Source organism: Jaculus jaculus, chromosome 5, assembly GCF_020740685.1.
Source record: "Jaculus jaculus isolate mJacJac1 chromosome 5, mJacJac1.mat.Y.cur, whole genome shotgun sequence".
Lineage (NCBI taxonomy): Eukaryota > Metazoa > Chordata > Mammalia > Rodentia > Dipodidae > Jaculus > Jaculus jaculus.
Genome location: NC_059106.1, coordinates 95,025,076 through 95,050,308, shown reverse-complemented (window position 1 = coordinate 95,050,308; position 25,233 = coordinate 95,025,076). Strand labels below are relative to the sequence as shown.

At 41.3% G+C, this 25,233-nt stretch overlaps 1 protein-coding gene across 5 annotated transcripts in view; it reads right to left on the bottom strand.

Moving 5' to 3' along the window:
• Positions 1 to 25,233, bottom strand: part of Nfia (nuclear factor I A) — a 612,310-nt gene that overhangs the window by 396,285 nt on the left and 190,792 nt on the right. The window contains exon 1 of one of the 5 annotated variants that reach the window (XM_045149019.1): positions 3,248 to 3,583. The exons of the other annotated variants lie outside the window; for them this stretch is intronic. Within the exon in view, the coding sequence (XP_045004954.1) occupies positions 3,248 to 3,250 (3 nt within the window). The 5' untranslated portion in view covers positions 3,251 to 3,583. Of the gene's footprint in view, positions 1 to 3,247; positions 3,584 to 25,233 lie in introns of those variants that run through there. 5 annotated transcript variants of the gene reach the window in all.

The following is a 25,233-nucleotide window of genomic DNA, read 5'->3' as shown; positions in this document are numbered from 1 at the left end:
GTCTGTCCTCACATCCATTTCCCCATACGCAAGAAATCATTCTCTCACACCCTTCCCTTCAGAACATCCTTGGAAATCTCTCAAATTACTTATTAAGGGTTAAGGGAAATAATAATTTTTTCTTTTAATTAGGGGCGTCCATTTTCACCAACTAAGCAAGTACTTTCCCTTGGTTCCTTGTGGATTTCAGTAGGGAAGAATGTTCGCCAAGCTAAGGCGAGTTACAAAGACAACATTCCTGGCCACGAAAACCTTTGTAGGAATCTATAACTCCAATGCGCTCCAAGTTTCCTCGATAGAAGTTTCTGGCTGTGGGACCCAACATGTAACTGAGGCACAGTGCGAAGTGAGTGTCCCGCGTGTGCTGGGAAAGTCCTTCCAGGGCAGATTAAAATCTTCCTTTTGGTGCATCACATCTGTCTTTTTTTCAAAACAGCAAAGATTCTTACTTTTGATTCTCAAGGGGACCAAGAAAGAGAGAGAGAGAGAGAGAGAGAGAGAGAGAGAGAGAGAGAGAGAGAGAGAGAGAGAACTGGCACGTCGCCCTGGTTTTTTAATGGGGGACAGTAATTGGATGCCAGCATTTCCACTCCAGAAACTTCTATTGTTGCAGCGGTGGATGTGTCCGCGATTTCCAGCTTTCTGCGGTTAGCAATATTATCTTAAGTAACTTTTGGCGCCCTTCGTAAGACTTTTGGATATGGGGCGATTGTTTGCGCCCTCTAGGCAAGGGCTGGATCCAAGTTCAGCACCAAAGCCCTCCACATCCGCTCCTGCTTTCTCTCCTATCTGCGCCAGCTCCCGCTCCCTCCCCCGCGCGGGAGGAGGGTGGAAGGCGGGGAACTCTACAAAGCCCAGTCCCAACCCTAGCCTGTGCAAACGAGACTGAGAAAAATACAGTAGAAGAATTACAGTTACAGAATGGCTTCTGGTAACTTTCTCTCCAACAGGCATAAATTTAAACACATACAAAGAAACAGATGTTCCTCCAAGGACAGGCTGGGGGCGAAAAGCATCGCTAACTTTCTCCCCTCTTCCCAAGTTGCAAAAGTAAATCTTTGTGTAGAGTTCACAAAGACACTGAGGGAGGGGGAGAGCGAGAAGGAGGGCGAGGGGAGGGAGAGAGGAGAAAGAGGAGAGAAGAAGAGAGGAGTGGAGTGGAGAGAGAGGAGAGAACAGAAGACAGGAGAGGTGGGGAGGGGACACGAACACAGCATGGGTGGAGGAATAGAGCAGTGTAGCAAACAGGTGAAGTATGAAAACTAGTTGACTGCAATCATATAAATGACCCATTGTTCGGAAGAACAAACTCCTTATTGGAAATAACTCCTCTAATCATTTATTTTGCAAGTGGTAGGAGGCTGCCTTGAAATGCGATTGTCTCTGTGAAAAGGAGGCTCCTGCTATGCTTTCTGCTATCCATATTCTTCCTGGCATGGAGCCCAGCCTTGCATTTACTGTGTTTTATTTGCAGAAACATTACCTTGCCAGCTTTAGTGAAATCCTCTTAGATATATAAATTACGTCAATAAAGTTTCTCTTATATGTACATCTAAAATACCTCTCATTTCAGAGGTTACTTAACTGGGAAATCCTATTAATATGATTTAGATTTTAATGCCCAAAGCAGTGAAGTCTGACTGAGATTCCTAAGTGACAACACCATCTATTATAGTTATTTCTAAGATTGACTTTATTAACTAGCATTTTCCAGCACTTTTCTTGTCTAGTTTTTTGACCTCCTGGCCACTTCTCATATGCATATAATTCCAAACTGGATCATTTGATGAAATGAGCACACAAGTGAATTGTGACATCAAATTTCCAAACCAGATGTTTGATCACTAGGTCTAAAGCCCCAAGAAACAGTTGGATGAAAATTAAGTCCACAAAAAGAGAAAGGCCCATACTGTTTTCCATTCATCTCCCAACAGAATTAGGTGTGTACACTGCCCAGACAGAAGGAGGTGGTAGATATATTTTAGCCAGAGGATGCCACTTACATCTCCAAGACAAGCTACACAGGTGAATTCTACTGCACTGGTGTCAAGAACTTGAACTATAGTCCAGACTCCAATTCAAAGAGAGCCAGTTATGTCCCACACATACACCCTCCTCCAGGGCTGTTGTGGTGAGAAGAAACATGAAATTGTCCAGGCTTCAGATACTATTGCAACTGACCATATACTGAAGCAGAATTCAATAAAAGACAACACAGTACACTCCCACCCTGTCTTTTGAGTCTATACAACAGCTGTCAGTACATCTATGAAGCATTTTCTTTTTTAAAAAAAACTGTTGTTTAACATGCATGCTTATCTTCAAAGTACTTGGAACCAAAGCTGAAAAACCAGTGAGTTCTGAAAGTCTGGATACTCAAACTGTACTTCTAAAGCTCACTACAGTCTCAAAATTCAGGCAATGCTTAAGCCACACATTTGTAAAAATAAGACCTTCCACCAATCACCAAATTCCCTGAGTATAAAAACAACTACTAATGCAAAGTTAAATATTTCTCTAGCAGGATATTTTTAGACTTTCTCAACAGCCAAAGAAAAAGAAATACACGATCCATGCAAAAATCCCCCCATCGGACCTTAAAAAAAAAAAAAAAAAACTCTCAAACTCCTATTGTGCTGGCTAAATCCGGAAGAGCTTGTAGCTTTGACAGCTGGAACCAAACCATCCTCTTCAGAACTGCCAAGAACTTCAGATCTCCTCTGCCCCGCCCCCTCTGGCTATTACAAACCATTGTACACTCAAGCTTCCTCCTGATTGGATGAAGCTTTTGTCAATCTCCCATGTTGTCCCATTGATTAGAGGACCGAATCGTCAGTTATTCTCCCCGTCCAGACATTTCTTTTCGGGTTAGGTTGACTGCAGAGGCCAGACGTCTTTAACAGGGCAGAGCACGTACAGGATTCCCCCCACCCCTTTCTGGAACCAAGCAAACGCTAGGAGGAAAAAAAATCTGTTAAGCTCAGCAATTTTTTCGAATATCTGGGATAAAAAAAAAAAAAAGGAAACCAGTCTCTGGTGCAAATAACAAAAACGCCATCCACAAAGCTGCCTCTGCCTCTTTAAAAGAAAACCATCACAATAGACATTTACCCAGCAATCACTCAAGTGCATATGCGAGCTGCAGAAATTTTAAAGTCTTAGTCATCAAGCATAATCATTCTACCCGTTGCTTATAAAATGCATATCGTATAAATGTAAAATAGAAAGTTTAAGATGTACCACGTACCATTGCAATGTAAAAAGAGTACGTGAGAAACTTTAAAATGTTCAGACGAATTGCTTCATTTGCTGTCCCCCTTTTTTTGCATCAAGAAAAAAAAATATAATAAACTTGGAACCGTTGAAAACCCGGAAGAGGTTTTTTTTTTTAAAGCTGTTGACCAATTGCAGGCTTCTTGAATGATTTTTTTTTTTTTTAACTCCAAATCAAAAGGTTTTTGCACAGGCAACGCGCTCTCTCCCTCTCACAGTCAGTCTCCCTCTCTCGAAGACTCTTTCCTCTTTGAAAGCGATCCGCTCTAGCCCGGCCTGGCTAGTCCTCACATTCTCTCGTGTTTTGCCTGGTGTGTTTGAAAAGAGACTTTGCAGAACTTGCAACCTTTTCGGCTGTCCCTCTCGGCTCTCCCTACCCCCTTGTTTATTTCCGCAATCGCTGCAATTTGCATAGTAACCCCGCTCGGGACGGGAGGGGGGGGTGGCGAGGGGGCAGGGCAGGCCCGGCCGCCCCTCCTCCGCGGCCCAGTCTCCTCCCCCACGGCGCGTGGCCAATGGGAGCCCCAGCGTTCAGCCCAAGCTTGGGTCGGGACACTGCAGGAGTGCCTTGCGTGGCTAGGCCCTGCTCGCGGGAGCACGGTTTTGGCGCAGTGGAAGTTTCCCGATTGGCGGAGGGCTGTGGTTTTGCATGTTTTAATTAATTCGGCACACCTGCTTTCTTGTGTGTGCGTGTGTCCCCTCCTCCCCTTTTCCAGAGCTTCTCTTGAGTTATTAGGCTAGATCGTGATGGTTGGCGAGAGATTTAACCTTTATTTGCACTGGTGTAGACCCAGAGTTAAAGATCCTCTTTGGTGCATTAAATCAAAAGAGAGCAAAATGTCACAGAGAACTTGCAAGGAGATAAAGCTTTCATCCTGGGTTCAGAAAGGAAAAGACAGAGGTTCCTTTCTCTGCCGATGGCTGAATTGTTAAGTGGAATCCCTCAAGATAGAGCTGTTCCTTTAACGCAGTGGATACTGAAAGGCTCTAATTTCATTGCCAAACATCAATTTATCATATCCTTAGTTGCACCCAGTCTAAAGCAAGCCCTCCCCTTCCTATCCTGCCCCCACCCCCAACAGGACAGCTGAAAGAGGAATGACTTTGGGGATGGGTGTTAAGGTCAGTAACTGGAACATGAAGTCCTTTATCTCACTGACTCACCTCATTTCACTAACCCAGACTCTTTTAAGGTAATGTAGTCTGGTGTTTTAATGTCAATGTTTTGTGTGTTTGTTACAACCATTAGAATAACCTTTGGTGCAGACCGTAGACCAATCGTGTTAAAGGGAGTATCTCTTTAAGTGGGAAGCATCACTACCAGGCTGTTGCAGTTTGTTGCTGTGGGGTGGTGTGGGAGGGATCTAGAACATTTTGCTAAATAACTGAATTATAGGAAAATGAATGCTAAGCTCATTGTATCAAAAATTATCCAATAAGTCAAGAGGGCTCAGAAGCAACCTGGAAGTTGTCTGCTTTTGTTAACCATCCTTGGTGAAAAGATCAAATTAGTAAATAAGTCTTAGCACAGTTAAAGCAGAAGCTAGAGAAATCGCACATTTTATTTTGAATCATATTTTTGGCTTTGGTGGTGTATTTAGCAAGTTGCCAGCCAATGCAGCATTCCTGGGAGGTGTCTTACAGTGTCTGTCCTTGGTATGAGACAAACTCTGCTGTGCCCATCAGCCTTTGATAGACTGGGGTATGTTCCTAGTCTATAAAACTTTTGGCATTTAGTCCAGTTCTCCTCTATTGAACTCCATTTCTACCTGGCATACAACTTCTTTCACCAGAAATACACTTAATGGGAGAAAGTGGGTTAGGTAGAATAAATGATAATAAAAGTTTTTTTAAGAAAAAAAAAAAAGTTCTAGGCCTAGTTCAGCTGGTATCAGATATGTGACCTTGAGATGGTAATAATACCTGTAAAACAACATTTATCTGTTGTGAGGATGGAGGGCTGTTTTGTGTAGAGAGAAAAGCCTTTGAAATGCCCAAGATGGAGGTACCTGTGTTATATTAATCTGTATACTACACCATCTTGGTCCAAATTATCCCTAGTGCTAAAGCAGGACAGACTTCATCAGTAGATGATAACAGTGAGTTTTCTCTGCATTGTCTGTAGTTCCTTATCTTGATTTGATGTGGTTAGATTAGCACCATTCCAAAGTGATGTTTTTTACATGTCCATTTAGTTATCAACAATGTACCATGGACTTCAGAGTCCAATTTAGGCTTTAATATTGGTCATTCCATGAGATGTTAAATTATTTAGCCTCTGCAAGCAGTAGTTTCATCCGTTAGAAGATGGGAACTATTCAAATAATGTAAATTACCTGGGAGAGTATATACTTAATACACGTAGTGATAATGCTACCATGTTCTGGGTACATTGAAGTGCTAAGAGCTGGGATAGAAAAAATAAGACTATCTCTGCTTTTAAGAAGCCTTAGACCAGGGCAAAGGCAAGATACAAAGCTAAACAGAATGCAATGTGGTAAGTGCCATGTCCAACTTAAATATAGATGTATATATATGACAGACAATATGATAGAATGGCCAAGTTTGCATGGCTGTAGCAATAGTATCATGGAGGCTGGAAGGAATGAAATTATTTTTTATGTTGGAAGAACATATGCATTTGTCCAATTGACAAGCAAAGATCAAGTCATCCTTCTCCAGGAAAATATTGTGGTGTCCATGTACATAACTGACCAAGAATAGGAATGTGTCTGATAGAGACTATCTGCCTGGCACAGATTGGCTTGCTTCATAGTTAGCCAGAGGTAATGTCAGAAAGGCAGGCTCAGGCAAGTTTGTTGCTTATCCTATGAGCCATTTGAACCTTCATTTAAGGGACTGGGAAGACATCAATGATATATAGCCAAAAAGAGAAATATCTTTTTTTACCCAATATCAAAACTCTTACTCAGATTTGCAAACTAGAAAGATCATTCCAGTAATAAAGGCCAAGAGAGCAGTTAGAAAGGGCTGAGAGAAAATGAAGTCTTGGAATGAAAGAAAAAGAGGAGAGAAAAGAGGGCATGGTAGTTTGTATATGAGATGATCCACAAAAAGGTTCATATGTTGAAAGGTTGGTGTCCCACTGGCAGGGCCATTTTGAAAGATTCTGAAAATTTTAGGAGATGAAGTTAAACTGAAAGAAGGACATAACTTGGGTCATGTTCTTGGAGCTTACATGCTGCCCTAGGTTCCTCTCTGTCTCTGTCTCCTGCTATGTGAGGTGATCTGCCTTTACCACATGACTATGAACAAGATGTTCTGCCCTACCACACAGGCACAGAATCAGTGGAGCCAAGGGCCATGGGATGAACCTCTGAAATTATGGCCCAAAATAAATCTTTCTTTTAAGTTGTTCTTTTGAATATTTTGGTCACAAGCAAGGAAAGCTACCTAACACAGTGGGAGTAAGGGGAGAAATCAAGGGACACATATCACAGGTATTGGTTTTCAAGGACTTTAATCAACAGGGACAATTTAGGAGTAAAATTTTTGCAGATTTTCCTCCAGTGTTCAAGTACCCATATGCAAAATATGTTCTGTTACTAAAAGAGTCTCTCTCTGCTTCACAAACTGCCACTACTATGTTTTAAACCTACTATTAAATAGTATTAGATAATATGAATAGTATTATATAGTATGAAAACCATACCAGTAACAGTAGCACTCACACATTGAGTTTACTATGTTGACTTCAGTAACCTCTACTCTGTTGTATCATTGAAAATAAGGTATGCATTGATATTATTTGCCTCATTAGAGCTTCATATCTTCAAGTATTTTGGCTTTATCCCTTCAAAATAGTTGGCACTTCCAGGAGTTCAGTTTTGTTGCCCCAAATAAAAACATAATGGTTTTGCAAGGAATATGGGAATTGAACACTAAAGTCTTACAGAATTAGAGACATAATTCAACAATACAATAGTTTTAATAATTTAATCTGTGAAGTTAATTGAAAGTTGATACAAAGGTATATATATTTGATTTCCATATTTGAATCCTAGATGAGCCAAGATACCTTTCAGACAAATATTAAACATAGGCATCCAAAAGACTATGATGGTAATATACATGGTTACTATCATAAGAGAAATTAGTCTAGGAATTAATGAGGCCCCCAAGTAGGCAAGTTTTGGTAAATGTTTCCCCCCCACACCCCACCACTACAATCTCTGTTCTGTCTAGTCTGGCAGATATAGATGAACAGTTTGGAGTCTATATCTCCCAGTCTTCCTTGTTGGGAGACACAGGGCATGGCTAAGCATTTTTCTGTTTCATATGAACAGCCACGTTAAACCCATATAACTTTCTTAAAAAAAAAAAAAAAAAGTTGTCCTGAGTTGTAGCCCTTTCCAAAGGCTGAAAAGTGGCTCTGTTAGAGCCCTACCTTAAGAACAAAGATCAGGACAATGCCCTGGGAGACAAGAAAGTAACAAGATGGAAAGAACTCGGGTCTCTAAATGACCTTACTAAACAGAGTGGCTTCTTGCACCCACATCATCCTAAAGCCACTGCATGTTAAATTTCTTATATGATAGTCTTGAGTATAGTTAATAAAATAATCAAGATTATCAAATAATTGAAGAGAGGGCTGGAGAGATGGCTTAGCAGTTAAGCACTTGCCTGTGAAGCCTAAGGACCCTGGTTCGAGGTTCGGTTCCCCAGGTCCCATGTTAGCCAGATGCACAAGGGGGCGCACGCGTCTGGAGTTCGTTTGCAGAGGCTGGAGGCCCTGGCGTGCCCATTCTCTCTCTCTCTCCCTCTATCTGTCTTTCTCTCTGTGTCTGTTGCTCTCAAATAAATAAATTTAAAAAATAATAATAATTGAAGAGACTTTCAGACTATGTTCCCTCTGAAGTTCTACAGCCTTTCTTCAAATGGGTACATAATATATTGAATTTTATTCTCTGTTTTCTTTTTAAGACTCCCTCCCCCCATTCTTCCTCTGCTATCTCTCATCCCAACCACAGCAAATAACCCACCCTTTGTTTTTCATCATTTCTTTTGTAAAAAAATATTTTATTTATTTATTTATTTGAGAAAGAGAGGCAGAGACAGAGAGAGAGAGACAGAGAGAGGGAGAATGGGCATGCCAGAGCCTACAGCCACTGCAAATGAACTCTGGATGCATGTGCCCCCTTGTGCATGTGGCTTATGTGGGAATTGAACCAAGGTCTGTTGGCTTTGCAAGCAAGTGCCTTAACCATTAGCCATCTGTCCAGCCCTTCATCGTTTCTTTTTTTTTTTCTTTTGTTTTAGAAAAACATAGTTTATTTATTCATTTGATAGAGAAAGAGGTGGTAGAGACAGCGATAGAGAATGGGCACGCCAGGGCCTCCAGCCACTGCAAACAAAGTCCAGACACATGCACCCCTTGTGCATCTGGCTAACATGGGTCCTGGGGAGTCAAACCTGGGTCCTTTGGCTTTGCAGGCAAATGCCTTAATGGCTAAGCCATCCCTCCAACCCCCACTTCATCATTTCTTAACACACAATTTGAACTCATTCTTCTTTTCCTTATTTGTGTGATTCCTACTGCCTAGTAATTCCTGAAATTTTCTTCTATTCCTCTCATATTTTAAGAGCTGGCTTAGCAATTACTTCTAGACTCTTAATAACAACTATTATTTTTATTATATTGTTCTTTATCTATTTGCAAGGAGAGAGATAGAAGAGAGACAGTCAGAAAATGGGCATGTCAGAGCCTCCAGCCACTGCAAACAGACTTCAGATACATGCACCACCCTGTACATCTGGCTCCATGTGGACACTGTAAAATTGAACTCAGGTCTGTAAGCTGTGGAGGTAAGTGACTTAACCACTGAGCAATCTCTCAAGCCCACTAGCAGCTGTTCTCTTCGTTCTTATATACCTCCAAGCAAAGTGCCCACTAGAGCTTCAGTGGTTGATGAAAATGTGTGCATGAACAGATGAGCAAATGGCTATCTTTGCCCACCCTTAAACCATGGTAGAAAACAGCAATATGACTGATGTAAGAGAAAGCATTATTAAAATGGGAGAATTATGACCGTAAGTAGAAGGACACAGAATGTTCCTCCCATATTCCTAACCTTTAACCTTCTTGCTGGGTAGTTGGTGGCATTGTCATTACCATCACAGAATTAGGAAATAAAGGAGAGTTACTCAAGTTCATTGACACTGAATCATCCAATAGAACATTTCTTTAGTATTACTCTAAAAAATTCTATTATTATACCTCCTGTAGGAAAAAGTTTGGACCTCAGTGTTTTAAAAAGTGTAATTTTGGTGGTTAGCTGGTAATAATCATAATCAAAAGTAAACATACAGACCCATCCTTCTTATCTTGGGCACACCACAATAAACTGCAGAAGACTGAAATGATGTCATCTAATTGAGCTGCTCTGGCAACCAGAGAGGAAGTCTTGTCTAGTTTACAGAAGAAGTAAGTTGGAAAGGAACTCACAAGTATCCAGCCACTACATTTTACAGATGATAAAACTGCAACTCACAGTTCTAAGGAGCTGGTCACAATACTGGTGAAGAATTAATTCCTAGTCCAATGCCAGTTTCATGACCTCATGCAAAGGCTATTCTGTAGGAGTGGGAAAAGAGCAAGTGGCAATCTCTCCTATTACAGCCAGAAAGAGGCCTGGGAAAGTAAGAAATACAGTTAATGATCCCAGTAGAGGAAAGAAAACAGTTAATTGTCTAAACAAAATCCACGCTAATACTTAAAGATTTACCCAAGTGTGTTTAGACAGTAAAGGATACTTTTAAGGAAAAATAAAGGAGTGTGAGGGCAGCAACACGGGGCCAGAACTTTGGGAGTTGTGTTGTATTCAGATCTGTGAGCTGCTCTCCTGTCTTAGTTTCTACCTTTAGTGACTTTGGGCAGTTCAGTTTCTCTGGAAAGCCGCTTTGACTTCCTCCCGAGCAAAACATAAATATCATCAGCCCTGCTTACTTCATGAGGTTTGGGGAGGACTGAATGAAATCATGAATGTGAAACTGTTCAAAAAATTGAGGATTCTCTCTGTGAAGGCCTGGCCTACTAATAGCTATTAGTAGAGGGCTGTGCCAAGCAAATGATGTGGTTATTTGGTTATGCTTATCTCTCCTTATATTTCATAGATTTTGAATAGAGGTAGACACACAAACACACACACACCCCAATTAAAATTTTTAAAAATGCAGTGAAAATGAGGCTAACATTCAAAGTACATGGTTCTGTATGCTTTATTTGGATTTATTTAAATTTTTGACCTTGAGTTTCTTAACAGTTAAAGAGAAAATGGTGAAAATATGTAATACACATCTATATCATTATAAAAGCCTACAAGGCTTATCTAAAATAGAATCATAAAATATACAATATCCATATGATCATAAAAGTCTAGAAGGGTTATCCCAAAATACTACAGATGTTTTGTGGTTTGAAAAATTTGACACATAACTTCCACCTTCATCTTTGTTCCCTCCCCTCTCTCTCTCTCTCTCACACACACACACACACATGCACCACTTGTCACAAATAATTCAGGCTTCACTGTGATATTCAGTCTGGATAAAGGACTGAGCAAGTGGGAAGGCTGGACACCATCTCCAGGGATTGTTTTAAACTCCTCAACCATAGCTCAAGTGCACCCAGCTAACTGTATTAGTGCTTGCTGTGTAGTAAACCATAATTCACGTAGTTTCACATCAGTATCTCTAAGCCCAGAAAATCAGCAACAAATACAAAGAACTAACTACCTGAGGTTGGTGCCCCTGACCCTGTAGTTTTTCATACTCACATTAATACCCCAACAATCCTATTACATTCCACTGAAAAATTGAGAGAAAGGAAATAGGAACCATGAACCTAGGTGGCCTGAGCACTGGTTTCAGAGTCTCTTTTCCAACCTTGGTCCAGAAGCTCTTCAATCTCTCTTAACTTTTCTTTTTTATAACATTTCCAGAATGCAGGAAACAGGGAAATCTAATAAAGTCAAGCTCATTCTTATTTGATACAACAAGCAAAATAAATGAATAGCATGTCTCCAAACCTCAGTGAATAAGACAAGCATCAGAATTACAAGTCAGGTCAACTAAAAGCATTATAAGAGAAAGGCAGACAACGCGGTCTAACAATGCTTTGGTCAAACTTCTTAGGGACATTGTGGTGAAATATACATTGCATAATATTACTGTCTTAACAGTCCTATCACATTAGGTAGATTCATACTGTTTGCTGACATCCATGTACACAACTCATTTAGCTTTCCAAATTGAGACCCTCTCCACTAAGCAACTCCCCATTCCTCTCAGTGCCTGGTGGCACCATCTTATTTTATTTCTACAAGCCCCATCCCTTACAAGTGAAATCACACTGTCTTTGTCTTTTCATGACTGATCCATTTCACTTAGCACAGTGTCTTCAAGGTTCATTCATGTTGTAGCATGTGTTAAAATTGTCTTCCTTCTTAAGGATGAATAATGTGTGTGTGTGTGTGTGTGTGTGTGTGTGTGTGTGTGTGTGTGATTTCATTTATCCATTAATTTGTCCAGAGACACTTGGATTGCTTCCAGACTTTGGGCTATTGTGAATAACTGCTGTGGACATTGGGACATGTGATGTTCATCTGAGTCCCTGTTTTTAATGCTTTCAGACATAGACCTGAAAGTGGAATTGTTTGATTACATGGTAATTTTATTTTATTTGTTGAGAAGGAAATAGTGACCTTTAGCTTTCTTTGGAGAAAAATATTGAATGAATAAATTCTCTGGTGACTTGTTTCATTTATGGGGTTGATTTCATGAGCACTAGGACTTTTGGATTCCAAGCCCAGAATTCTGACTATACCATCTTTGAAAATTACTTGAATTATTGGCCACCCTCAACTTCTTCATCTGAATAGTATCTTTTCTTTTTCAGAGCTGAAGATTGAGCCTAAGGTCTTATGCATGCTAGACAAGCCATCTGCTACTGAGTTATAGTCCTGGCTATATAAAAAAAAAAATCTCTGACCTATTTCATATCCAAAATCTTTTGCAATTCTAAAGTTTTGTGTTTTGCATAAAACTATGTGCATTAATTCTTCATTAATTTCAGAAATACTTTTTTTAAATGATGAAGCAAATGTTTTCTCTGTATGAAAGTTACTCAGAGGCCTGAAGAAATGGCTTAGCAGTTAAGACACTTGCCTATGAAGCCTAGGGACACATGGTCAATTCCCTAGAACCCACATAAGCCAGATGCACATGGTGACACATGTATCTGGAGTTCATTTGCAGTGGCATGCCCATATTCATATTCTCTCCCCCATGGCTTAGTGGTTAAGGTGCTTGCCTGTGAAGCCAAAGGACCTATGGTCAACTCTCCAGATCCCACATAATCAGACACACAAAGGTGAAGCAAGCACAAGGTTACATGTGACCACTAGGTGGTGGAAGCATATGGAGTTCAATTGCAGTGGCTGGGGCCCTGGCACTCCAGTTCTCTCTCTCTCTCTCTCTAAAATAAAAATAAATACATAAAATATATTTTTTAAAACAGTTGCTCAGGGACTATGGAAACCAAGAGAGGAAGGCTGAGGTGATAGTTAAGAAAACAAAACTGACTGCCTGCAAGTGGGAGAGCAGGTGAGAGATGAGGCTGGGAGTGTCAACACACATCAACATACTGGCCCTTGTGATAAACTTTAAAATACATTTTAGTTTTATTTATTTATTTGAGAGAATGAGAGAGACAGAGAGCACACCAGGGCCTCTAGCTATTGCAAACAAACTCCGGATGTATGTGCCACCATGTGCATCTGGCTTACATGGGTACTGGGTAATCAAACTTGGGTCCTTAGGCTTTGCAGGCAAGTGCCTTAACTGCTAAACCATCTCTCCAGCCCCAGTGCTGACCTTTTAAGACAAATGACTTTAGTGCAAAAGCAGTGGAGAGTCACTGAGAGATTTGATGAAGATGATAATAAGACAAGTTTTTGTCTAGAAAAGTCATTATAATCACTGCATGGAAATGGGTTGCAGAGATCTAAAAACCAACTTCCTTTATTTCCTTCTCATTATCTCTCTCTCTCTCTTTCTTTATCTTATTTCTCCATTTGTTTTGGAAGTTAGTCAAATTGTCCCACAGACTAACCTGGAACAGAAGATACTTGGATCAGAGTTAAAAATACTATACTATAGTCTCTTTACAATAATAATAAAAAAAATTGGTCACCATTTCTCATCAATTGTGCAAAGCCCTCATCTTGATGGTCACTGTGGTTGGTAACCCAGTGGCACCATTAGGTCATTCATTAGTTTGGCAAGTAATATTTTAGTATCACAATACAGTGTAGCTTAGAGAAATAGCTCTGATGAGAGATTTTTCTTTTGTAACAGTAAACATTAAATGTTGGTCTAGGGGGCTTGGAAGATGGCTCAATAGATAAAGGTGCTTGCTTGCAGTGCCTGCCTTCCCAAGTTAAATTCCCCAGCCACCCATGGAAAGCCTGACACAAAAAGTGGCATAAGTATCTGGCTTTTGTTTGCAGGGGCAAAAAACCCTAGCACATGTGTGCACACACACATACACTTACATGTACATGTCTATAAATAAATAAGGCATTGATCTAGAGGTAGAGCTCAATGGTAGAGAGCATGCATGAAACTCTGGGTTCCACCCCTAGCACTGCACACACACACACATACACACACGCAACCACATAGTAATATAATACTTTATATTTCATGAAAGGCTATATATTTGATTAAGTGAAATTTTTCCTTATAGGTGAAGTTCAGTTCTGACTTTATGTGTTATTTTTAAAATAATTTAGTATTAAAGCCAAGTGTGAGCCAGGCTCAGACCTTTAATCTCAGCACTTGGAAGGAAGAGGTAGGGGGATCACTGTGAGTTAAAGGCCACCCTGAGACTAAATAGTGAATTTCAGGTCAGTCTGGGCTAGAGTAAGACCCTACGTCAGAACAACAACAACAAAAAAAAAGCCAAGTGTGGTGTGGTGTATGCTTATAATTCCAGCTCTTAAAAAAAAGTGAAGGCAGGAAGACCACAAGTTTCAGGCCAGCTTAGCCTTATAAAGAATTCCAGGCCAATCAAGACTATGTACTGAGACCTTGTCTCAAAACTAAGCAGTTAAATGCACAAACAGCAACTTATTATAAAATCACAGATCTATGGGATGAGGCTGTTTTTCATATGACTTTTATTCTCTTCACAATGAAAGTTATGAATTGTGTTGGTATCTGCAGTATTTTGAAACAATGAGCACAATTAGTGATCTTTATAGGCCATGATTATTAACGGACCAAGAAAGCTAGTTGATTTCTCTCTCAGATCATATGATTTGGAACAACACTCTTGGTTCTCGTATGCAGGAATAGTACGTTGGCATGTGGGGGCATAAAGATTCATTCATGGCTGGAGAAATTGCTTAGTGGTTAAAACATTTGCCTTTTTTTTTTTTCTTTTCTTGAGGTAGGGTCTCACTCTAGCCCAAAATTACCTATAATCCACTGTGTGGTCTCAGGCTGATTTTGAACTCACAGTGATCCTCCTACCTCTCCCTCCCTAATGCTTGGATTAAAAGAGTGTTACCAACCACAGTGACCATCAACATGAGGTCTTTAAAGGTTTCCGTATATAGTCTTGATCATAGATGCCTAAGGACCCAGGTTTGATTCCTAGAATCCATAGAAAGCCAGATGCACAAGGTGGTACATGCATCTGAAGTTCATTTGCAGTGGCTAGAGGCCCTGGCATGCCCATTTTTCCTCTCTCTCTCTCTCTCTCTCTCTCTGTAAAAATAAAAAATAATATTTTTAAAAGATTCTTTCAGTCTCACTCGTTCACTAGCATGTTTGGGGAAATGAGGCTGGAAAGGATGTTATTTACCTTCAGAACTTTTTGTCACTTTGGCTTTTTTTTTTTTTTTTAAACCAAGGAAAGAAGCCCAACATGAGAGCAAAGAGAACCAGTTATAAAGAATGCCTTCATTTGGCAAGGATCCTTGTAATGGCCAGTTTGGTACAAGCAGGGCAGGACTGAGACCTGGAAAATTAAAGTTCTTAAGGTACTTGCTATACTGTACATTGAAAAAAGAAGCAGTCTTTCAAAAAAGAGGCCAAAGATTCATACTTGTTTTTTCTATTTCCATTAGTCCACTAGCCTCCCCAAGGGCTATAATGTTGACCATAAATCAAACATTTTAATTTGTCATTAAATAGGAGGTAAAAACAAAATTTTCTCAACTGGCTCTCTGCCAAAGCATTTCTACCAGCCCTAGCTACTACCAAAATGTACACTCACTATCATTTTTTTTTCAAAAAGTGAACTATCAAAAAAAGTAAAGTATCAAACAAACTCCAGTTTAGAAATATTTACTGAAGGCCATGGGAGTGCCAGGTACTACATTAAGTTCTGGGAATGCAGATAGGATAAATCAGGCATGATCTGGTCTTATGAAAAGTAAATGTTTAGGGCTGGGCCTGGTGGCACACTCCTTTAATCCCAGCATTAGGGAGGCAGAGGTAGGAGGATCACTGTGAGTTCAAGATCAGCCTGAGACCACACAGTGGATTTTAGGTAAGCTTGGGCTAGAGTGAGACCCTACCTCAAGAAAAAAAAAAAAATTATGTATAAGAAGGCTGGGGATTATTGGGCAGAGACTATTTAGATCACTAACAGCATGTGACTTGTAGCGTTGCTCCAAACACTGGGTTGCGTCCTCCCTCACTCTCTTGTCTTCAACTCCAGTTTCTTACATTAGCAGCAGCATCTTTGCAAACTCTTACTTGGACTCCAGTTTGAAGTAAACACTATATCTTGTTGTGACAGCATTATTGGGCTAAATTCTGGCAATGTAATCTGTATGCTACTTGTGGCAAAGTTTGTGATACTTACTAGTGTTCAATTAGTTTCTCAAGGAAAGAATTTGACAAGATAATTGAGTTTTATTTTGCAGATAATCAAAACATCCATTGCAATCTCATGTGTTATTTGAATGTGGTTTGAATCATTTTAATTTTTTGTAGCATGTCCAGAAGCAAGTTACTTTTTAGTCTATAAAAGCATTTACAGAGGCACCTGTTGCTTCCTGCATTAAGTGTTTGTAACTGAAAAGGGACTGAATGGCTTCTGAAATTCATCCTTCCTTTTCCTCTTCAAAATCAAATAAAACCCTTGGTTATACACATGTCTAAATAGTTTTGATATTGTTGCTAGATCATTTCAGTTGTTTTGATTTGCTCAAAAATTTATGCTTTAAAATATCTTATCAATAACCACACTACTGGAAATCTTAAAGTTTTGTTAAGTACATTACTAGCAGATGCTCCATTCATTTTTTACAATTGGTAATATAAATTTAAAACATTAGCCAGGGAATGGAGAGATGGCTTAGTGGTTAAGGCACTTGCCTGTGAAGCCTAAAGACCCATGTTCAACTCTCCAGGTCCCACGTAAGCCAGAGGCAAAAGTGACGCAAGTGCTCAAGGTCACACATGTGCACAAAGGGGTGCACGCATCTGGAGTTCCATTGCAGTGGCTGGAGGCCCTGACAAACCAAGTCTCTCTCTCTTTCTCATGTGCATGCTCTTATTCTCTCACATTAAAAAAGAAAAAAAAAAAGGGCCAGTCTGTTGGGCTTGCCTACAAAAAAGAAAGAAAGAAAGAAAGAGAAAAGAAACATTAAACTGATTAGCCAGGCATGGTGGGTGGTGCACACTTTCATCCCAGCACTCAGGACATAGAACTAAGAGTATTGCTGACAGTTCATGGCCATTCTAGAATGCATAGTGAATTCCTATGAGCTTGTGCTAGAGTGAGACCCTACCTTGAAAAACCAAAAACCAAAATCCCAACAAGACAAAAAAAAAAAAAAAAAAGAATCTGAAGTTGAAAATTTTAAAGCACTTCACTGATTAAAAGAACAATGAAACTAAGGGAATCCTGAAGATTTTTTTTCCATAGTATTTTATATTATATTAAAAATAAGACCAGCTGGGTGTGGTTGCATGCGCTTTTAATCCCAGCGCTTGGAAGCTGAACTAGGAGGATGGCCATGAGTTACAGGCCACCTTGAGACTACATAGTTAATTCCAGGTCATCCTAAACCAGAGTGAGACCCTACCTGGAAAAAAAAAAAAAAAAAAAAAAAAGCAAAACAAAACAAACAAACAACAAAAAACACCAGTGAACTAAGAAATCTCAAGATTAATAGTCACAGTATTAAAATCTTGTTAGATGCTCATTTATTTTAACCAAATGTCCTGAAGTAGCAACACATAATAAATCTTACTAAGGTTTGGTTTGTGATTTTTTTCAACCTAAAAAAATCCAAGAAAGTTGTGTGTGTGTGTGTGTGTGTGTGTGTGTGTGTGTATACACGTGAGTGTGCATGCCACAGCACGCATGTTGAGGTTGGAGGACAACTTTGAAGTGTCTGTACTCTATGTTCTTTCAGACAGGTACTCTTGCCACAGTAAACAAACTGCCAGACTTCAAACTAAGGTCAGACTAGCTGCTCTGTGAGCGTCAGTGTTTTGTGGCTCCACCTCCCATTATCATGGGCAATTTGGGATCACAGATGCCTGTGTCACTTTGCATCTGGTTTTATATGAGTGATAGGGAATTGAACCTGGGCCTGTAGGCTTTGCAGCCACTTTGCAGCCACACATCTCCTCTACCCACCAAGATCTTTTTTTTAAGTTAGTTTTGCAGGGTGTAGTAGTGCACACCTTTAATCCCAGCAGAGGTAGGAGGATCACCATGAGTTCAAGGCTACCCTGTGACTACATAGTGAATTCCAGGTCATCCTGGAAAAGAGTGAGATCCTACCTCATAAAAACAAAACAAAACAGGGCTGGAGAGATGGCTTAGCGGTTAAGTGCTTGCCTGTGAAGCCTAAGGACCCCGGTTTGAGGCTCGGTTCCCCAGGTCCCACGTTAGCCAGATGCACAAGGGGGCGCACGCATCTGGAGTTCGTTTGCAGAGGCTGGAAGCCCTGGCGCGCCCATTCTCTCTCTCTCCCTCTATCTGTCTTTCTCTCTATGTCTGTCGCTCTCAAATAAATAAATAAAAAAAAGAACAAAAAAAAAAGTTACTTTTGCTGCCTACTAGGGTCTTCATAATGGCAAATCATAATGATATAAATGGTATCACAAAAACATTAACTATATAAGCTTTTAGAGGAACACTTCACAAGTGTAGAATCATTTTATTGCCTAACCTCTTTGGTAGTTTTAACATGTTCTTATTTGAATTTATGTGTTTTGATATCAAAGTTATAGATATAATTTTGAATTCTCTCTAGTTCTGAGGCCTTGGAACCTGTGGCTTTAGAAGGGACAGTGCAGTGTAGCTGCCTAGGAGCAGGGATTTCCTGAGTATGCCCAGATGTTAACCTCCTTTCATGTGACTCTCCTTTAATGGTGGAATTAAAATGCCTATCTTCTGACTACAGTAACATGGAAATTGTGTCTATAAATCATGGGTTGTGAAATTGTGGCCCAAACCCACATGCTGGCAGTATGTTTTAAATGTTAGGGCAAATGAAATTATTATTGAATTCATTTTTACTGTTTCAGAAGCACTAATCAGCAGGCTAGATTTCAGTTTTGCAATGAGCTTGCCCTGAACCTCTACATTCTTAAGCAGGAGTACTTGTTCATGTCCAGGACAATCTAGGCCCACTTTCTGAAGGAAAGGAAAGTCATCAGCTTGGACTTTTCCTTCCCAGTCTCAGGATCTTCTCGGCCCTGTTCTCTACAGGTTGGGGTTGCATGTAAAGATGGAGAAGCAGCTGTGAGGGCTGGATCAGCCTGGCTTCCTTTACAGAAGCCACTCATTTGCAACCCACTAGGCACTTAAATCCTTTAAAACTACAAACAAACTTTGGGAAAGCTATATCAGTGTAAACAAAGACCGATTGCTTAAGTTATTATTATACAACATTGTGACATTACTTACACTTCAACACTGCAATTATCTTCCCAATCTGACAAGTAGCACTGTGGTTGTGAGGCAACTTCAGAAGTAAAAGCACAGGGTAAAGACATTAAGGCCAACTCTTATAAATGAAAAAGTTTTCCAGAACTTAAAAAAACCTGCTGAAAAATAAAATGGAGTGCTAACGCTGTCCCCTAAATTTTTGGAATCCCACTTTTTGAATGTCTGGAACGAGCCACATTCGTGGCTGTGAGAGCAGGCACATGCCAGCAAGTGAAGGTAAAATTCTAATGTGCTGCTTAAACACCCACAGGCATCAGTACACAGCCAGCAACTAATAGATTAGCCATCTAGCTCTTACACTTGTGTCTGTAACCCTGGATTGTCTGTAGCAGGGATCTCCACCAGATCTGGTTTCGAAAACGCCTCCGTGGTGGCATCATTTATGTTTAAGTAGAAAACAAATGAAACGTATTCTGGACACTTTTATTAAAAAATTGATAACTAGACAAAAGGGCCAGTTTTAGAAAAACTGATAACTATTTGTCAGAATAAAAGTGAGTGAGGACAAATGACCCACACAAGTGCTTATGACCATTTCCCTAGGTGGTAGACATAGAGCTGCCCAGGAAGGAGAGAAGACAGGAGGGCGGGGTGGGGGTTGGGAGAGTGGGAGAAACAGAAACATCTTCCCATCTGCAAAGTCATGGTCTCCCCAAGGCTCAGAAAGCACTAGTGGCCATTTATTCTCTTTCTCTGTCTCTCTCCCTTTCTTTCGCCATTCCCCTCCTCCTTCCTTTCTCCTTTCCCCTTTCTTTCTCTTTCTGTAAAGAGGAAATAAAACAGAAAATCTAGATCTCTCTTAATGCACTAACAGCTCGGCTCCTCCATAAAAAGAAAAAAAAATTGAACCGCAGGTACTAAACCCAATCCGCAAGCATTCCGTGAGAGTTCTGCAGTCAACTGGATTCCACTAGGCGAGTTACCCGGGAGGAGACGCGATCTTGAAAAATCGATGGATGCCAGCGCCCCGCCGCAGCGGCCGCACGGTCCGCAGCTGCAGGACTGTCCTGCCGCAGTGCACGTCCACCGCAGCCGCGGGGCGCTCGGCTGCATAATGGAAGTACAGTGTGGAGACAATCAAGTTGATTTATTGTGAAAAATAATTCACTGCTTCGGTTCGGCTCATGGCTCTGTCACTTTAAATCACAAATGTGAGCAGACACAGATCCACAAGCTCATACCGGCAGGACACACGTGTGGGCGCGCGCTCGAGTACGCGCGTGCCAAAGCCAAGTGGAAGGATTCCAGGTCGCTTTCCCGTGTGTGGAGAAGAGTACAAAGAGCCTCTTAGCCCAGCCCGCTGTCCCCACCCCTTGCAGCTTGGTCAAGTGGCTTGCAATGTGGTTTGACACAAAATAAAGTCTAAACAAAACTAGACTAGGAGACTTGCATGTCCCAGAGAGAAACTGGATCCAAAACCAAAAAAATCAACCCCCCCAAAAAACCCCTGCAAAGCTAAAATTCCTCCTCCTCTTCCTTCTTCTTCTTCTCTCCCTCCCCCACTTTCTCTTTCTCTATCTCTCAACAAAAAAAAAAGCTATTCATTAATTGGGGTTAGATTTTAAATGCTGCTTTTCACAATGCAGGCACATGTTGCAGTCTGCCATACCAAGTTCCTGGGTGAACATCTGGGCAAGACATTCTAGGTAAAAGGAAGAAGGGTGTAAGAGAGCTCTCCATTACATATCATCTGGCCAAAAAGCCTTGTTCAAACTTTTTATTATTTTAAAGTGTGCTTCTACCCTCTAAGTATCAGTGCTCAAGAGCAGTCTGGTTTAAGGGAAGAGGACTGAACTGCATGTCAAGTAAAGAAGACATGTTAGTGATATAAAGAAATCTAGGTGCCTCCTAAGCCCGTGTGGTCTCTCCTTTACTATGGCTCCCTTTTGTCATCTGTGAAATTGCAGAATGTAAATGGTTCTTTTTTATTTTTATTTTTGGACAGAGACACCATGACCAGAATGAAGGATGAAGGGATGCTAAGGGGAGAAAAGCTTGCTTCTGGTGATATCTGTGTAGACAGACTGATGATAGTTAAAGTTGTGAGTCTAATATACCTCCACTCTTCAAAATACAGACTGTCTATATAGAGAACTCTTACTGTTCTAGCTCTTAGGTATAGACTGCAGATAATGAATCCTCTTTGAGAGTGATAATGTAAGTTTACAGCTATATTTGTGAGGGAAGGAAAGACTATTTCCAAGGATCAACCAAAAGCATTTGTACACTGGAAGAATTTTTAATGTTTTGTTTATTAATACTCTGTATACAAAAAGCAATGAATCACTTGGATAATTCAGAGAAAATAACTTTTTAGTGGGTAGGAGCTCTGTGCCAGGTTGGCTCTCTATATCGACCAAATTAATGGGATTAATTACTCCCTGTCTACTGTTTCAGAAAACAACTCCAGGCAGAGCAGGGTACAAACAGACACTATTGGATATTTCACATCTATGTGGTGAGTTGCTATGGCCAAGTCATTAGCTAGTCTTGACATGCACTATCAGAACAGTTATAGACAAATCACTTTAGTCTAGTTGTGCCTCAGTTTCCTGCTTTTACCTGGTAGTGCTATAAAGCAATGGCTTTATAGTCATCAGAATTAATGGAATCATCACATTTAAGGGCTGAGCTCAGAGCATGGCCAGGTTGTTAGGACACCGTAGCAAACAGAGAAAGCAAAGTCAGATCATTGGGGCAGGCATGGACTTCATATAAGGTCTCTAAGCGCTTTATTGTTTCTGGCTTTTATAATGTCAGCAGGAAACAAGGAGTTCAGCAGTCTTTCTTAAGAAAAGGCCAGAACATTTCCTAGCAAAACTCCAACCCCTTACATGCAGTAGTGAAAGCATCCAGAGAGCTTTCTTCTGCACCAGATCAATGCACACATACAATATCTGCTGTGCATGTCTGGTGCAAACTTAGTAATTCATGGCTTGATTATCCAGATGGCAAGAAGTGACAGATTGCTTTGGAGAGAGGTTTCCAAGGGATACCTTCCTACCTCTTCCTGTTGTGATATTTTCTTTACCATACAACTTGTTACCCAGGCCTAGTCTCTGTCACTGAATTATGAAGTAAAAACAACTCCAAATCTCTGGCATGCTCCTTTGTGTCATTGTTAGTTTAAAGAAAAGAACACCTGACTTTCTCCTCTTAAGAGTCCCCAGAGAGCAGCCTTGAACCAAGCTTTAGGAAGGGTCACCGGAATGGAATGCTTAAGGGAGTCATTTTATTCGTGTTTGCAATTTGGGTTTGGAGGCAGGCTGCTTTTAAGCTTTACAGAGGAAATAGAGATTAGGTGTTTCCAGAACAAGGTATGTGCTGGCAGGCTTAGGTCACACTTGGAAAGTTATGTTCCACTTCTTTCTCCTGTGCATTTCTCAGCCCCAGGTACATTGACTGTTTTGCCAGGAGCAGTGGCAAAACGGCCCCACGGAGGGTTGGCAGGCCTAAAGGGCTCGAATTTGGCGTGGGACGCCGATGTCGGGTTTGCAGGCTGAAAGGTTAAGTTCAGCATTAGCTAGAAAGCTCCCGGATCACGGCGGGCCGAGAAAAGTTCTCTCCTTCAAAGCCTTAGCGTGAGCGCACGAATCCACGCCGTCGGATGTATTAACAGAATTTCCAAAACTTAATGAATAAACATACAGACCAGGACTCAACCTGCTCGCCTTCTTCCTCCCTTGTGGGGCTGGGACGTGCCCTGGGGACGGCGACCCTACTCACACCGCCACTGCCACGAGTGCATAACTTTTCTGCTAAAGTAGCGCTGAAAGTATTAGAAAGGAAATCCAACTACTTAAAAAAAGTTTTTTTGGAAGTTCAATATAGGAAATCCATTCCTCCCTTTCCTCTGTAGCGGACTGGGCGGGCCCCAGGGCGCTCGAGACCTCGGGCGTCCGGGTGGGGACTGTGTGCTCGCCGTCTCGGAGGCCCGCGGACCTTCTCGGTTTCCAGTTTCTAGGGGAACTTGAACATGAATTCAATTATGCCTCGCACCCCCATCACCACCCACCTGGACCCTCGAGATCGTCCACCCTAGGCCGGGGGAGGCGCTGGAGGGAGGGCGGGGGAAGTTGGGAGCCGGAGGCGCAGAAGCTGCCGGGCAAGGTCACGACCGCGAGGGTGTCGGCGGAGGAGGCCGAGCCCTGCGGCTGGGCGCCGCCCTCCGGCCCTGGAGTTGACCTCACGCCGCGCCCCCTCTCGGCCCGCCTGGCGCATCCCTAAGGGAAGGAGGGAGAGAAGCTGCAGAACGGACCCTGGCTTTCTTGGTGGAGGCTGAAGCCCACCCGTTACCGGTGTGAGTGGTCCTGGAAGAAAGATCAGTTACCCAAAACAACTGAAAAATGATGTCTGAATCGCCCCTCTCTGTAATAGAGGTCATTAAGCCCTCTCATCCGTGGGCCCACCAACTCAGCACCTTGTCCCCACCCCACTTGAAGGAACAAATTTAACGTGTTTTTTTTTGTTGTTGTTGTTGTTGAGGGAGTACCGTAGAAATTTGAAATCGTCCAGCAGTTAAAAATCAGAACAAAAACCAAATGAAAACAAAACCTCCAAACTCTTGTCTTTACGTGAATGTATAGTGGAATCAATCCAAACAAACCTTCCTTGGGCCACTCTTGCCCAAACACCCGAAAACAGCCCATCCCAACCACTTCTGGAAGAGGACTTAATAAGGCTGCCACGTATCATCATGTTTAAGATGTTCTGCAAAGGTGACTTCCTAAAAGCATCTTTCTGGTGGTGCATGGAACAGTGACTCTGCTTACAGAAAGGACCTGTTATAGAGGACAGGCAGGGCCCAGCTTCATCCAATTAAAAACCATAGTTTACAGCTTGGAACCATGGCCCTGGATACTGTGGGCCCTAATGACTGCCGGAATAGCTGACAGGTTGCAGAACTTCTGGGCTGTTTCCCATTGACTGCTGAAACTCCCCTGACTTTTTTTTCCCTTTAAACGTTTTTCTCTTGGAAATAATCCTTCTGCTATCCAGAATGCAGACATGTATGGCATGTATTGTGGGTGTTTGGACACTGGATCAGGTTTGCTCCTCACACATTTGAGGTCGATGAGCTCTTGGTCTTTCCCTGGCACAATGTAGTCCTGCTTGGAGATGTTGTGCCAGTGCAGAGGACGGTGTTTGAGTCTGGTACATTGTCTGGGAGAATCCACAACCTTCACTCATTTACACTCACAGCCTTTTTTTTTTTTTGGTAATTAACTCAAAGGGGAAAAAAACCCAGAATTTGCAAGTTTTGTGATTTCTCAGAAAGGGAGTTTATGAAGGTCTTAGACTCCATAACTCCGGGGGAAAGTTTTGAGTACTTTGTTGAGAAAGCATAGCTTTCTTATTTCATGGGGATAAGGCTGCCTTCCATATCTCTTAACATATTAAAGCCACACTACACAGTCTCCGTCCCCACCCTTTCAGCAAACTCAAATGTTTTCTGGTTCTCTGTGGTTTCCACACTATGGTGTAACACCTTCTTAAACTATCTCTTTAAAAGATTCCAGCTTTCACAGTTTCATGCTTTTTTGTACCCTGATAAGTTGTACTTTCCCTCTGTACAATCCAAACTTGCCTTTGAACCGTTGCAAAGCCTTTAAACCTTGGACTAGGGAATAAAGGTTCCATTTTAGGAGCCTTACTTTGTTCAGGGATAAAACTTGCTTCCTTCCTGTATACTGGGTTAGGGTGCAAAGTGGGCAGGTTTGTAGGAGATCCAATCTCTTGGCTTTGTTAAAGTCAGGACAGTTTTAACATGTTAGTCCTTATCTGCATGCAGTTAGGTCTTCTGTTTCTCTCACATACCAGATCATAGCTAAGTGCTGGGAACACCCAAACACACTTGCAGGTTTGAAACTGGCCAATTCAGCTCCTGCAGATCTGTTCATGTTTAAAAATTAAAATTGGCACCAAATTAAAGAGATTATGAGAGTGTGTGTATG